Source organism: Vanacampus margaritifer, chromosome 13 (assembly GCF_051991255.1).
Source record: "Vanacampus margaritifer isolate UIUO_Vmar chromosome 13, RoL_Vmar_1.0, whole genome shotgun sequence".
Classification (NCBI taxonomy): domain Eukaryota; kingdom Metazoa; phylum Chordata; class Actinopteri; order Syngnathiformes; family Syngnathidae; genus Vanacampus; species Vanacampus margaritifer.
In genome coordinates this window covers 5,868,648-5,882,758 of record NC_135444.1, presented here as the reverse complement: position 1 = coordinate 5,882,758, position 14,111 = coordinate 5,868,648, and the positions used below count along the sequence as shown (strand labels likewise).

General features: G+C 40.2%; 1 protein-coding gene across 3 annotated transcripts in view; it reads right to left on the bottom strand.

The window, feature by feature from the left end:
- hmcn1 (hemicentin 1) overlaps nt 1–14,111 on the bottom strand; it is a 94,156-nt gene that overhangs the window by 51,099 nt on the left and 28,946 nt on the right. For all 3 annotated transcript variants that reach the window (XM_077583200.1, XM_077583202.1, XM_077583201.1), the window contains exons 12-26: nt 10,660–10,801; nt 10,450–10,577; nt 10,216–10,329; nt 9,303–9,461; nt 8,530–8,721; nt 8,358–8,453; nt 5,662–5,789; nt 5,442–5,586; nt 2,973–3,085; nt 2,358–2,517; nt 2,110–2,275; nt 1,751–1,878; nt 624–875; nt 426–521; nt 72–266 (exon numbers count right to left, since the gene is read on the bottom strand). In XM_077583200.1, coding sequence (XP_077439326.1) covers nt 72–266; nt 426–521; nt 624–875; nt 1,751–1,878; nt 2,110–2,275; nt 2,358–2,517; nt 2,973–3,085; nt 5,442–5,586; nt 5,662–5,789; nt 8,358–8,453; nt 8,530–8,721; nt 9,303–9,461; nt 10,216–10,329; nt 10,450–10,577; nt 10,660–10,801 — 2,214 coding nt within the window. The remainder of the gene's footprint in view (nt 1–71; nt 267–425; nt 522–623; nt 876–1,750; nt 1,879–2,109; nt 2,276–2,357; nt 2,518–2,972; nt 3,086–5,441; nt 5,587–5,661; nt 5,790–8,357; nt 8,454–8,529; nt 8,722–9,302; nt 9,462–10,215; nt 10,330–10,449; nt 10,578–10,659; nt 10,802–14,111) is intronic.

The window sequence follows — 14,111 nt, the reverse complement described above, 5'->3', positions numbered from 1 at the left end:
ATTTGATTATATTAAGAAATGCAATCAGGTGAGGTATTAGTAGTACTGAGCACATTAATCGGATCAGTCACCATTGACTTTGAGCTGGTACTTCCTCTCTGTGGACCCAGCATCATTAGTGGCAGCACAGACATATTCCCCGTCATCCAGCGGTGACAATGATGCCAGAATCAACAGTGTGCCATCCTCCAAGATAGACAAACCAGGCTCATTACCAGTAAGCTCCTGACCATTACGCAACCATCGAATCACTGGCTTTGGAAGGCCTGTGCCAACAAGGAGAGGAAAAAAAAGGTATTGTACTTCATTGTTGTGAAAAGCAGAGGTGACATTACTTGAGATATATTTGAAAGCAATGTAAGTACCTTCAAAATAGACAATGATGAGTAAATTATGAATACGTATCGGTAATTACAGTTATGTACCTTTGGCAGGGCAGGGGAAGGCAATCCGTTGGTTTGCAACTCTCTCCTGCAGCAGACTATTGAATGGGGGTTTCAATACTTCCACCACTGGGGGAACTGAAAATTCACATATGGACAGTTATACATCACAAGACCAGCAGCATTTGTAAATACAATTTAAATACAATAACGTCATATTAAACAATATTTAAAAGCAACCTTGTATTAGTAGTTGAACTTGAGCTTCATCACTGCCTGCAATGTTGGTTGCTGTGCATGTGTAAGTTCCTTCATCGTCAAGCCCCACTGGGCCCAAAGTGAGACTGCCATCAGGTGACACAGGATATGTCCTGCCATGCTTTGTCCAGGAAAGGGTGGGCTTTGGTATACCTTGCACTATACACAGAAGCTCGACAAGATGACCCATCTGTATTTTCATGACCTTGGGACCCGCCTGGATACTAGGGGGCACTGATGAGAAGAGGTTCAGATCAACAATTTGTCATGTCTGAACCTGTATGTTGCTTAATTCATTTGCTCCCAAAAACGTATAATAATGTTCTATTTTAAATATTGCCATGGTCCCAAAAACGTATTTATAGTTTTTTTTTTTAATGTTTTTTTTTAATGTTTTTTTTTTTTTTAAATGTTTTTTTTAATTTTATGCTGGAGCATACAGAAGGCCTTGATGCAGCCTAGAGGTCACTTAAAGCAATGGTAATTAATACAAAAAAAAGGGCCAGTAGGTGACAGCAGAGTATAAGAGATCAACCAGGGCCATGTTGCAAAAAGTTATTTTCCCCACTGTTTTAAACAGATTTGAGAACAATGATGAAACTTAGCTATATTCTAATGCTAATTGGTGCAAAACGAAAAAAGATACAAAAAAAAAAATTCCTGATGAAAGAAGAGACTCTCATCTTTCTTTTAGTAGGTTCCATGTTTTTTTATAGCAATAGAACACAATATTCTGTGGGCCTTGCAAAATCAGTCAAAATCCAGTACAACAGCTGGGAGCGAAGGGGGTTGCTTCTGTGAAAATGGCTGGGAGTGAATGAGTTAATAAGTTATGGACAAAAGTATTGAAAAACCTGTCAGGAAATTAATTTTTTTTTTAAATGATAGCCATTTTTCAGCCTTAACTGTCTCCATACTTCTGGGAAGAACACCTTAACACCTTTATCCAATTAATGGATTTTTCTTATAACAAGGTACTGTATGTCCCAGTACTTGAATATTAATTCAAATAAATTAGAAATCCAGCAGCTCAAAGTTAAAATCTGTATGTATCGTCACCTTGTGATTATTTGTTAGTTTTGTAGTTGAGTGTGTTAATGCGAACTTACCCAGAACACTTAGTTCAATGGATTGAGTTAGGTTGCCGGCAATGTTGGAGGCAATGCATACATAGAGTCCACTGTCTGATACTTTGGTCTCTAAGACTTTCAGTGACCCTGAGGGGAGCTGATTGTGCCTGGAAGGAGGAATGCAGTATTACTTAAGTCTATTGGTGCCATATTTTGCATAGCTATGTTGTACTATTTCCCCATATCAGTACTGTATATTGAGCACATGCATCTGATAACCTCATTTTATTTCACAATACAGCTGAATTGCATCGCCAAAAATATATTATGTCCTAGCGAGGTTTGGGACTCCTAAAAAAAACATTAATATTGTGTGTGGTCGTAAATGCACGTTTTACCTTGGGGAGTAAGGAGAGATGAGCAGCCTCTCCTTGGCCCAGCTAATGGAGGGTGAGGGAACACTGTGGACCTCACATAATAAAACTGCATCCTCACCCTCTATCACTGACATACTTGTTGGGTCAAAGGAGCCTCTGGCACCACCAGCATTGGACCTCGGGCGGACTGGAAACGGAAATGATGAATAGGAAATGGGTTAGTGATGCAGTTGAAATGAATTAAGCTTCTCCTTTTGCATAAGCATTACCATAGACAGTAAGCTGAACTTTTCTCGAGATGTGACCAGCAGCGTTGGCAGCTGTGCAAAGGAACTCTCCCGTCTCATTTCCAGAGGGTGAGGCAATGAGTAGGCTGCCGTCAGAGTCCAAGGAGAAGGCTGGACCTCCCAAGTTTACAAGCTCCCCACCCTTCAAAACAGATCAGATCAGGGTGAATGGAAGAAACCACTGCTCAAGTTGTTAAACTACAATTTAAATCAAAATAAATTTGGGCAAAAAATGAAACGTGTCACACAATCAAATTAACCAAAGCACAAAGCTAGTGTGCATTATATTTAATTGATGATACTGTATTTTGAGTGTGGGACATACAGTAGCAGGGAAGAGCATCTTGTGTTCCTTTAACTTAGTTCATTTTTAAGGAATGGGGAACAAAAAAACATGTGACCTCACACTGACACGCAAGCGTTTAACCATCATGGAATATTACAATTCCAGAGTCGCTTTGCAGTGTAACATGAAATCCAGGCATGTGACACTAAACAACCCCTGGAATACTTCAGCTGTTACTTGAGATACAGGAAAGTTATTTTTCTATTTATGTTGGAGTATAATAACAGAAAAATGTTAATACCGTTACATACCTTAGACCAAGTGATCTCAGGTGTAGGTATCCCACTGGCAAGGCAGGGCAGAGAGATGGATGTCCCCTCAATAGTGCTGAACACTTGAGGGCCATGCTGAATGGATGGAATCACTAATAGCAAAAATAAAGCAGGTCATTGCAATCATTTGGGGGACAAACCATTTTAACATTATCGACATCAGTCTTGAAACTCAGAAGCATCTGGAGAATGTCTTTCCTTCACTGAAGACATACTGTTGGCAAAGGTAATGAATTTTCCTTTCTCTCCACCTTGTTACTATCCCATAATCGCAACCTGTTGTGCTGCAGTCACAGACCACATTTATTCAGACTACTAAAGTCTTCAATGTTTTTTGAGAAACAAAGTTAAATAAATACATACCCATGTACATTTGACTGAAGAAAAGGCTGTGATGTGCAAATGACAGACCTACGCAATTAGGGCATACTTAAGCGTTTATCTTTGATGACTCCAAAAATTGTCTGACCAACATTCTTTTAAACATCTTGCTGTTTTCTTTCTGTCTTTTCTGGGTGAGGGAAACATTTGGAATTGCAAAATTGTTACAGTGGAACTAACAAAAAAACAACTAAAGAAAAAAAGCCCTTAAATGCACTGCAATTGTTATTAATGACATCAATACAAACTGCGTTTCTGTGCAATGACAGTCTATTGTATATGACGGTGGTGTTGTTAGAAAATTGAAAAATCACTCCAAGCATAAACAAATGGGAAGAGACTTCCTGCACATTAACGGTAAGTTTAAGTGGAAAACGTATACAGTAATCATATTTTTTTTATATAATACATTTATTACTCCAAGTTTACAGGTTAACTTTATCTATTGATTTTGCCACGTCTGGGACTCCCTTGCCGAAATTCTGAATTGAACGTCAGCTGTTCAAGTCCGGCTTTCTCCAAGTCATGTGTTGTTATGTCCTTGGGCAACTTTCATTGTGAAATTTGTACAAAAATATTAATTTCAAGATTAGCCTTAAAAAAAGTTTTTTTTTTTCTTGGCACTGGCAGGGTTACCCATGGCAAACAGGTCCTAGGTGAGGGACCAGAAAAAGCACGGCTCTCAGACCGCTTATGATGTTTAACATAAATAGACGGATGTTTCCCTTGCCCAGGGTCATCTGGGCCCCCCTCTTGAGCCAGGCCTGGAGGTGGGGCTCATTGGCAAGAATACGGTGACCGGGCCTGCACCCATGGGGACCGACCCGGCACAGCCACAGTGGGAGGGGCCAAAGGGGCAGGATGGAGCGGGAGATCGACAGGCGGATCGGTGAAGCGTGTGCTGTGATGCGGACTATCTATATCGGTCCGTTGTGGTAAAGAAGGAGCTGAGCCAAAAGGCGCAGCTCTCGATTTACCGGTCGATCTACGTTGCTACCCTCACCTATGGTCACGAGCTGAGGGTCATGACCGAAAGAACAAGATCCTGGATACAAGTGGCCTAAAGAAATTCCCTCCACAGGGTTCTCCCTTACAGATAGGGTGAGAAGCTCGGTCATCCGGGAGGGACTCTGAGTCGAGCCGCTGCTTCTCCATGTTGAGATGAGCCAGCTGAGGTGGCTTGGGAATCCGGTTCGGATGCCTCCTGGACACCTCCCTGGAGAAGTGTTACGGGTATGTCCCAGGTCCCGGGGACGACCCAGGACACGCTAAAGAGAGACTATGTCTTTCGGCTGGCCTGTGAACGCCTTGGGATCCTACCGGAGGAGCGAAACGAAGCGGCTGGCGAGAGGGAAGTCTGGGCTTCCCTGCTAAAGCTGCTGTCCCCGCAACCCGCCTCTGTATAAGCAGCAGATAATGGATGGATGGCATTTTTGTAGCCCTCCACGGTATTTGTCGAAAAAATTGGCCTTGAAAAAGTTTGCTGACAAAGAGATGTGGGAGGGAAAACATCTCCCTCAGCACAGGCATTTAAATCCACAAAGGTCAGTGCCGAATGATGAGATACTTCCAGTCAACAGAAAAACATGTTGGCTTTTATCACAATTCCCAAAGGTTTAGCAGAATGTGTGACTTAAAGTATTACGACCTTTAACATCTTGCATGCATCCATCCATCCATTTTCCATGACGCTTATCTTAATCAGGGTCACGGGTGAGCTGGAGCCATCAAACTGCACTTGGTTTTCCCGCCACCAACTATGGAGCAGGACGCTGGATAGAGCAGGGATAATGGCTTGCACATATTTGGCAGTGGCTGAGAAAAAGATTTAACCTGGTGACTTTTTCCCGCTGGTTTGCACTTCAAGTAGGCTGCAGCTCACAATATGTATTTGTCGCCATTTCAATGGATTAACCTGGATTTGAATGGTTAGGAGGATGGTGATGAGGAGGAGGAGACAAGCATCAAATAAAAGAAAACTATGGGTTCATCAGATTCTTCTGTGCATGACAGGGTTTTATATTTTCTTATATACTGAAGCCATGGTCAACTTTTGCTATATCCTACCGTGGACGTTGACGGTTGTGGTGTGGTTCGTGGCCGCAACAAGGCTCTCAGCCAAGCAGGTGTAGTCACCAGCATCATCCAGCTGAACTCGCTCAATATGCAGACTGCCATCCCTCCGTACAGTCACATACTCATCTGAGGTAACCTGAAAAATACCATATACATAACAATTTTTACACTTCTATTTAACTTCTATGTATTCATGTTTTGTTGTACTTACAAGGCCATAGTTGTGCAGCCACTGTCTCTCAGGTAGTGGATTGCCAGCCAACAGTACACAGGTTAAAGTCAACTGCTGGTCCTTGATCACACTGATCACAGCTGGACTCATTGCAATGACAGGTGACACTGCAGATGACATTCATGCCATGGATTGGTAAAAAATAGTTGATCATTCATCATGAAAAAGTGCATTCACTCTGTAACCCCAATTTGATGTGAAGCCATTAGTGTGACTACAGAAAGTTTGTATAAATGAAAGGAAAGAAATAATGATTGGTTGCTGTAAACACAAAGCAACGTAAACATTATGTGCAAGTATGAACACTCACCCTTTGTTTCCCAGCAAATGTGATCATATGCAGTTGCAAGAAAAAATTTGTAAACTCTTCTGCACAAATTGCTCACAAAATGTTATCTGATCTTCATTTTAGTCACAACAATAAATAGCACTCACACAAAAAAACATGTGTCCATGTTTTTTGCTGAACACAATACATTAACATCACTGCACAGTTTTGGAAAACGTTCAGTATTTGGAAAGGAGTCTCAACCAAGCCAAAAGTTTGGCTTGGTTGAGACTCCTTTGGGAGCAATGACCTCAACCAAATGTTCCAGTAGTTGCAGATCAGACCTGCCCAATGGTCAGGATGAATTTTGGGCCATTCCTCTTTATGAAAAAGTTTCACTTCAACTTTTGAGGTCATGCTACATCATCCCTATCAGGCTGAGGTCAGACTCTGGCTGTCCAACTCCAGAAGCGGTATGTTCTTCTGCTGAAACCTTTCAGCTGTTGATATACTTCTGTCATTTGGGTTGTTGTCCTATTGCATCATCCGTCTTTTCTTTATCTTCACTTGGCAGACTTATAGGCAGTTTGTCTTACCATGGACATACATTTGTGAGCCTTTCCAGATCCGTGGAATTGAACCACTCTTTTTTTTGTAGGTTTTTCTGAGAAATTTTTTTGTGATATACATTATAGGCAATGTTTCTTGGAAAAAAACAAATTTGTTTTTTATGGTGCAGGGCAGCTATAATCAGCACCTCCGTGTCACATTTATTGAACTGTACATTAGGGTGACTACTGACTCCGATTAGCTCTTAGTCATTAGACTAGTGGTTCACATTATTTTTCCACCAGGCACTCTAAATGTTTACATGGTGTGACCATTAAAACATGACGACACAGGGGCGGGGGCTGTGGGCCGGTGGGGTGTCTGGCGGGCCAGCCATGCTCCGTTCTGCTGCGTTGGGTTTGGGGCGCGGGCCGTGTTGGAGTGGGGGGCTCTCCGGCCGGTGGCCCATGCGGGGCCCGGGGGTTGTGCTTGCTCTGTCCTGGCCGGGGTCGACGGCTCCCCTCTTTGGTGGAGGTTTTCATGCATGCCAGATCCACCACACCAGCATCTACCGAAATTCAAACACAATCTGCTTCTTCCTCTGGTCGTTGAATCGGTGGGGGCTGATGTCTGTGGATCTTACTCTGCCTTATCTATCCTTCCTTCCTTCCGTTCCTCAGTCTTTCCTTTGGTCTCTTGAGGTCTCCCTAATTTGTTGGAATTTAGATGTTTCTGGGGTTGGTGAAAGACTCTGGTTGGTAACCCGGTGGGTAGTAGGTGATGTCTGGTCAGTGCTGGATTTCACTTTCCTTTCTTTTCTTTGATCCTTCCTCGGGTCTCCTGACAACCTCACGACTCTAGCTGGATTCTGAAGTATTCGGTTTAGGTAAACGGTATGGGATTTTTAATAGGTTTTAGGTGAATTAATGAGTACACCCTCACACATGCACACACACACACACACACACACCCGCACATGAACATTCAAAAAAAAGAGAGAGAGCAATGATGATGACATGTCCAATCGGTAAGATTACCAAATGAACAATACTGAGCTTTCTCTTCAAGAAAAAAAAAACATGACGACACAGTAGTTTGTGAAGTATTAGTTCAAGCAGACAGTGTTTATCTATTGTTGTAACTTAGATGAAGATGATATCCCAGTTTATGACCAATTTATGCAGAAATCTACGTAATTTCAAAGAGTTCACGTACTTTTTCTTGGAACTACATACAGCACCACTCATTGTTTACATTAATGTAAACTTTATCCAACACATGATCTATATGGGGATTGTATGTATTTACACTAACAACAATGACGTCATTTGTGAAAAAACTGATATATACAGAAGGGTGCAGAAGGAAGACTGAGATGATTCCTTGGCAGTAAACACTCACTCACAAACAAATACAACCATTGTGGCCACCGATTACTCAGACAGACTACATATCTTTTTATTATTCATATATAAAAACAAATGATGGTACTCAGGCTTCTTTTTTCCTGTGTTTGTGTTGTGCATGTGTGAACGCAACAATAGTAACAAATTCAAATATGTAGGAAATGCCATTGAATTTGGTCTGTACATTTTGACCTTTGGCCTACATATATAATAGCTTAGAGTGTTTTCACAGCAGGGGAACAGGCAAACGGAAACAGTTGTTAATAACAAGGTACATGTGTTCAAGCACTAATGAAGTAGCACGTGTCAATGCTCAATACGACACGAAGAACAATTCTGGCACTCGCTTGTGCTGCACAAAAAAATATCTGTGAACTTTGTACAGTCTGACAAATGAATCAAATAAAACAAAGTTACAGTATGGATATATTTCATATTAAACTTGTACCTACCTAGTCCTGTCACAGTGATGCTTGCTTGGGTTTGGATCTTGCCAAAATGGTTGTAAGCCTCACAGACATATTCTGTCTCATCCTCAACCCACAAGTCTGACATTGGAAAGAAACTAACATGTGTAAACCCAAATAATACGATTCACATACAACTTGTAAATGTGGAACTCACTGGTGATATGAAGACCTCTCTTGTCTTGAGTAATGACGCTATGTCCGTGGCGCTTATTAAAAAGGGGCAAACCGTCCAATCTCCTCCAGGTGACTTGTGGTGCTGGATAGCCTTGGGCTTGGCATGGCAAGGTCACATTGGAACCGACGTCCACCGCCATGTTTAATGGCTCTTGGATGAACTTTGGTGCATCTGCAATGAAGTTGAAGAAGACAAGAGGTCATTAAATTTCATCTGTGTGTAATATGTGATGCATGCAACCAAGCTGCCCATTAAATAGGAATTATGCAGTGACACATCAAAGATCTGCCCCAGTGACTGATGTGCTAGTTAAATGCAATAACGCCCTAGTTTTTTGTTTAATTTGTGAGCATGTGCAAAAAATCCAAGTAAAGCTTTTATCTGTCTATAAAAGCATATACCACACATCTAAAAAAAATAAACCAGTCATATTGTGCCCTTGATCTGAAAATGGCTTACTCATTGCCAGGACAAAAAGGTTCCATCTTTCACGAGTATGTTTGACTGATCTATCACACATCTTACTCTTTTCTAGCCAACCCAGCACCATCTGTCCGAGTACAAATCTATCTTTTCTCTTATCTTTGAGAAGAAAACAGATTGTTGAAAAAGACTTTGGCTATTCTGGAAATATGAATGCTAAAGTATGCTAGTTGCATAGTACTTTAGATCTGCATGTATATCCTTCATTCTGCATTTACTTGATGTTCGAGAGAAAACAAACAAACAAACAGAAACATTGTAATACATACCTCCAACATCAAGAGTAATCTTTCCTGTTGAGGTGCCAGCAGTGTTGGAAGCCACACAAGTGTAATCTCCAGCATCAACTTCCTTGGTATTCACGATGGTCATTGTGCCTGCCAGTACATCTATTTCAAACGAAGATGTTGATTGTAATTGGACATCACCTGGAGAGAAGAGATACTTGTTACTAGAAATAGACTGATATGGGGGTTTTTAGTAGTCAAGGAGGCCGATAACCGATATTTGAAGCCGATATTCATTTTCAGTAAAAAGGGGGGTGAGAATGTAAATTTTTTTTAAAATACAAATGCAAATCTTGACTTTTTTGTGATGTCTTAAAGCATGTTTGTTGAACAATTTTTCAGATTTTTCAAATGTATCCATTTTTCCCCCTTTTAATCTTAGACAATACACTTCATTTAATAAAATTTCAAAAAAATGTAAAAAAAAATTAAAAATAAAAGGTTTAGGGAGCTCCCAGGGTTATCAGTATGTCTTAAAAAAAAATTATGGAATCTTAAACAAGGAAATACCATAGCTCTCTATATTTTTCTACAGTAAATATTTTTTTTCAAAAAATTTCAAATACCTGAAGTCTTAAACTTTCACATTTCTTCGTTTTAATGTCGAACAAAAACAAAATGTTCAGAAGGTTCCCTGGGTCAGCAGCATCTCTTATAAAGTTAACTGAAAATTTAAATAAATAGTTCTCTGAGATTAAAATGTTTTTTTATTTAACTTTTATCGGCCGTCAGATTTTTAGAAAAAGGCAGATACCGATATTTGTCAAAATGCCCAATATCGGCGGAGATAAACGGCCATGCCGATTATTGGTCTATCCATACTTGTTACACAACTTTACTTTCTGCCCCAAATATTTTTGTTTTAACTAAAAAGCAATCCACATTATTTCGTTACCTTTGTACCACCAGATCTCTGGCTGAGGGATTCCAGATGCAGAACAGGCCATCACGGTAATTTCTCCAATACCAGTGAGAATCTCATCAACTGCCACTTTCACCACAGGAGATTCTACGGACGAAACAGTTAACGATGTATTGTACAGTATTTGCGTATGGTTAATGTATTTATTCTTAAAGTAAATATCTCTCAAATGTGTATATTCAGGAAATGTCTGAGTGTATCAGTCACCGATGTAAACGAGGATGGAAACCATGGAGTCAGTTCCCGCTTGGTTGCTGGCCAAGCAGCCATAAACACCTTCATCCATCTTCTCCATGTTTCTTATTGATAGTGTGCCATCAGCTATCATTCTGTGTCTGAACAAAATTAGATTTTACAACATTAAAAAGAGCCAATAAAATGTCAAAGATTTTCAAAAGAATATTGTAGTGAAAGTACCTGCTTGATGCCATCATAAACATGCCATTGTGCATCCAGGCCAGGAGAGGTGGCGGGTAGCCGCTGGCCGAGCATCTGATCTTCACTTCTTCTCCTGTTGTAAACGTCTGGTTCCGAGGCACCACTGAGACACTAGGCACCTCTAAAAAGAAAATTACATTCAGGATTTATATAATCAAGCCTACTAGTTAAAAAGCGGTATTGTATGGTATCTAGTTCAGGCACTCATAAATTCAATCAAACTCAGAGTTGCTCCAACTAATAGCCTTCCACAACCTCCTCATGTTGTCTCCAGACCTGGTAAATGGCGGAATCTTCTAAAATGAACCAATTGATTCATGATGTGTCCCTCGTCCCTTTAAGGGTGTGTTTCACTCTAACTGCCAAATTCAGTCATTGAACACCGCTTGTAGAAAGTTCAGCGGGAAACTGTCTTTCCAGCAGACATCACAATTCCAGTGTGCATCAAAGATGTGAGAATGTGATTTATTGCTTTTACATAGCACGGCATGAGGCTGTACACCAGCCTGACGGACGTTAAGTACATGGGTTGTAAGTACAGGGTCATTTCTTGCAGCCAAACTAGGCCATCCGCTTGCTTGCATCTTTCAATGTATGAAGTCACCGTGTTCACAGATGGCAAAGACATTTGGAGGAAAGATACATTCTTTTGACCTAACTTTGCATCATTGTATTTTAAAACATGCTTCCTTGCTGAGCTTCCACTTCAATAAATATTGGTACCATGAAAGTACTTGATGATGTCAGTGTCATCTTGCCACCACGAAAAGAAGAACATGCTACCCACTCCGGAAAACTGGATTCAAACCCCCAACCTCAGAAATGTGACCTCACGTCCACTGTGCCACTCAATAGTATGTATCACTTGAACTGTAAGTCCACTTAACAAGAAAAATGCATGCACACATGGCATCACGTGTTTTTTCAAGTTGTGTCAGCTTAATGTGAGCCTCCTATCACGACAACTATATTCTGTCAAAGTGTTGTGGGTCATCAGACCCGACCCTCTTCAAAGTGAGGGAAATGACTAGGATAGCAAAGACTAGGGGGTAATTACAATACCCCAGGGCTTGCTGACAGCTGTTTGAGGGAGGGAGTGGGAGATGAGGCACATATACACACACAAAATAGATCAAAATCTTTGTTTAAAAAAAAAAAAGATAACAAAAGAAGGACATGACTTAATATAAAAGCATTCATAAAAAGGCAGGGAGGTATAAAGTTATAAAGGTTAAGCATCAAAAGACGGCAAGACTGTAGGAGGAGCACCATATAGCCTGTGAATTAACTTCTCATGAGACTGGCGGTTGTCTAACAAAGTAAACACAGTAGAGATTGCTCGTCAGACCAGGTTTCTCTCTCGTTCTTCCTTGGCCTCCTGACTCTCCGTAACAGGCTTTGGCAGAGATTTTCTGCTACTGACAGATCTAATAGCTGTATTGCATTAACATTTCTTGGCATGCACTGATGTGCCACTGATACTTTCTGTCATTGCTGCAACAACTAGCTCCTGATTGTTGAAATGTGAAGAACAGAACAATCTAGAAATGTAAAATCCTTACTTTGGAGCTGCCAAATAAGGAATAAATCATTTCACATGTCCAATAAATTATTAGAGTGAATTATGGTGTGCCAAAGAAGGAAGTAGGGCAGGTGTACTCAGGATACGATCAGAGGTTGTGCTTGCAACAAGGTGTGATGTCAGACAGTGTAAATCACACGGGCAACTTGGGCAAGCTTCCATTGTCTGCGTCACTTAAATTATCAGGGATTGGGCTAGACCAGGGGTCAGCCACTTTTACTGTCAAAAGAGACATTTTAGGCAAAATCAATAAAAACTCTGAACATTTGAACAGTCCTTTTCTTCTACCTTCCGTATTAGATTTTTGGATTTATTTATTTATTTTTATTTATTTTTTGTAAATGCTCAGATTTCGTTTTTCATACATTGTTAGACCTTTCTGCTTTTCTGTCAAATTTCTTACATTTTTTGCAATTTTATGGACATATTATGGAAATTAGATGCTCTTTTTGGGAAATTTTATTTGTAGGCATTTTTCCCTGTCTTTTTTGCTTTAAATTTTCTCACATACAGTATTTGGCAATTTTGTGGGCATTTTATGGTAATTTTCAGGATTTTTTTCTTTTGTTTTGGGGCATTTCATAGCTACTTTTTTAACATTTTCTCATCTCCTGCAATTTCATGCACATCTTATGATAATTTTCTGCTTCCCTTTTGGACATTTTCAGGTGATTTTTTAAAACTTTCGTCTTTGACTTTTTCTGACCCCGACATTTTTTAAAATATTTAACTAGTTATTTTTTCTAAATTATTAATGCATTTAAAATATTTTATTAAAAAAAAAGATAAATAATGTGTAAAAAATAATAATAATAATTTCTACCCAAAAATTTTTAGCGATCCACAGGGAGCCACAGGAGAGGGATAAAGAGCCACATGTGGCTCCAGAGTTGGGTTGCAGACCCCTGAGCTAGAGTGCTTAGCTCCATTCGAACCTAAATTCTTACACACACCAAAACTGTACATTGGACAATTTTATAATTCCATGTTCATGGGAACAGATTGGGATAGTAGACAATAACATCAGTCACTCAACCAGATGATATGACTGATAACCAACGACTGTGTTTGGGAATAATATATTTGTGTACACAGGTCCGTCTCATAAAACGACATACTTGACCCTGACCTCAACCCAAACCACTTGGCCCTGACCTCAACCCTGTATAAAATCTTCTGGATTAAACATAACTAAATCGAGATTGTGAGGTAAAATCACCTAGATCAGAGAGACCTTTGAACCGTTTTCTTATTTACACCCGTGAGCACTTTCCTATTATAAGGCAACACCGTCGAGATTAGAAACACAGAGATAATGACAAATAAGGACATGTGCACAGTTTAAAAATAAAAAATAAAAAATAAAAAAATATGTGCAATGTCCTTGAAACGCATTAAATGGATAGTTCCGGTTTTTGGACATGAATCTGTATGGCATCCTTACCTAAAGTGGTGTGCAATCAGCACTGACTCAGCGACCCGGTTCGGTTTTGGTCGAGACGAAAGTAGTCCAGCAAGTTGGCTGGGGTCACGGAAATAAAGCGTTTTTCTTCTAAAAACAATTTGTGTTCAAAAGAGTGATACATTTGCATCACAAAACTGCACATTAAAAAAAAAAACTCAGACTCCATTACCGCCGGGCACTATTTTTTTTGTACGTATCACTGCGCGGCGCGCTGCATATCCAGCTGACAGACGCGCGTTTCACCGTAATTATAACTTTGAGAACTCACGATAACATTTCTGACTACAACAATGTCTTTAGCACTGAGCCAAGGGGATATCTTTATGAACCCGAATATACTGATACTGATATTCGTCAGATGGAATTAGAACGGGTAGAAAGAGA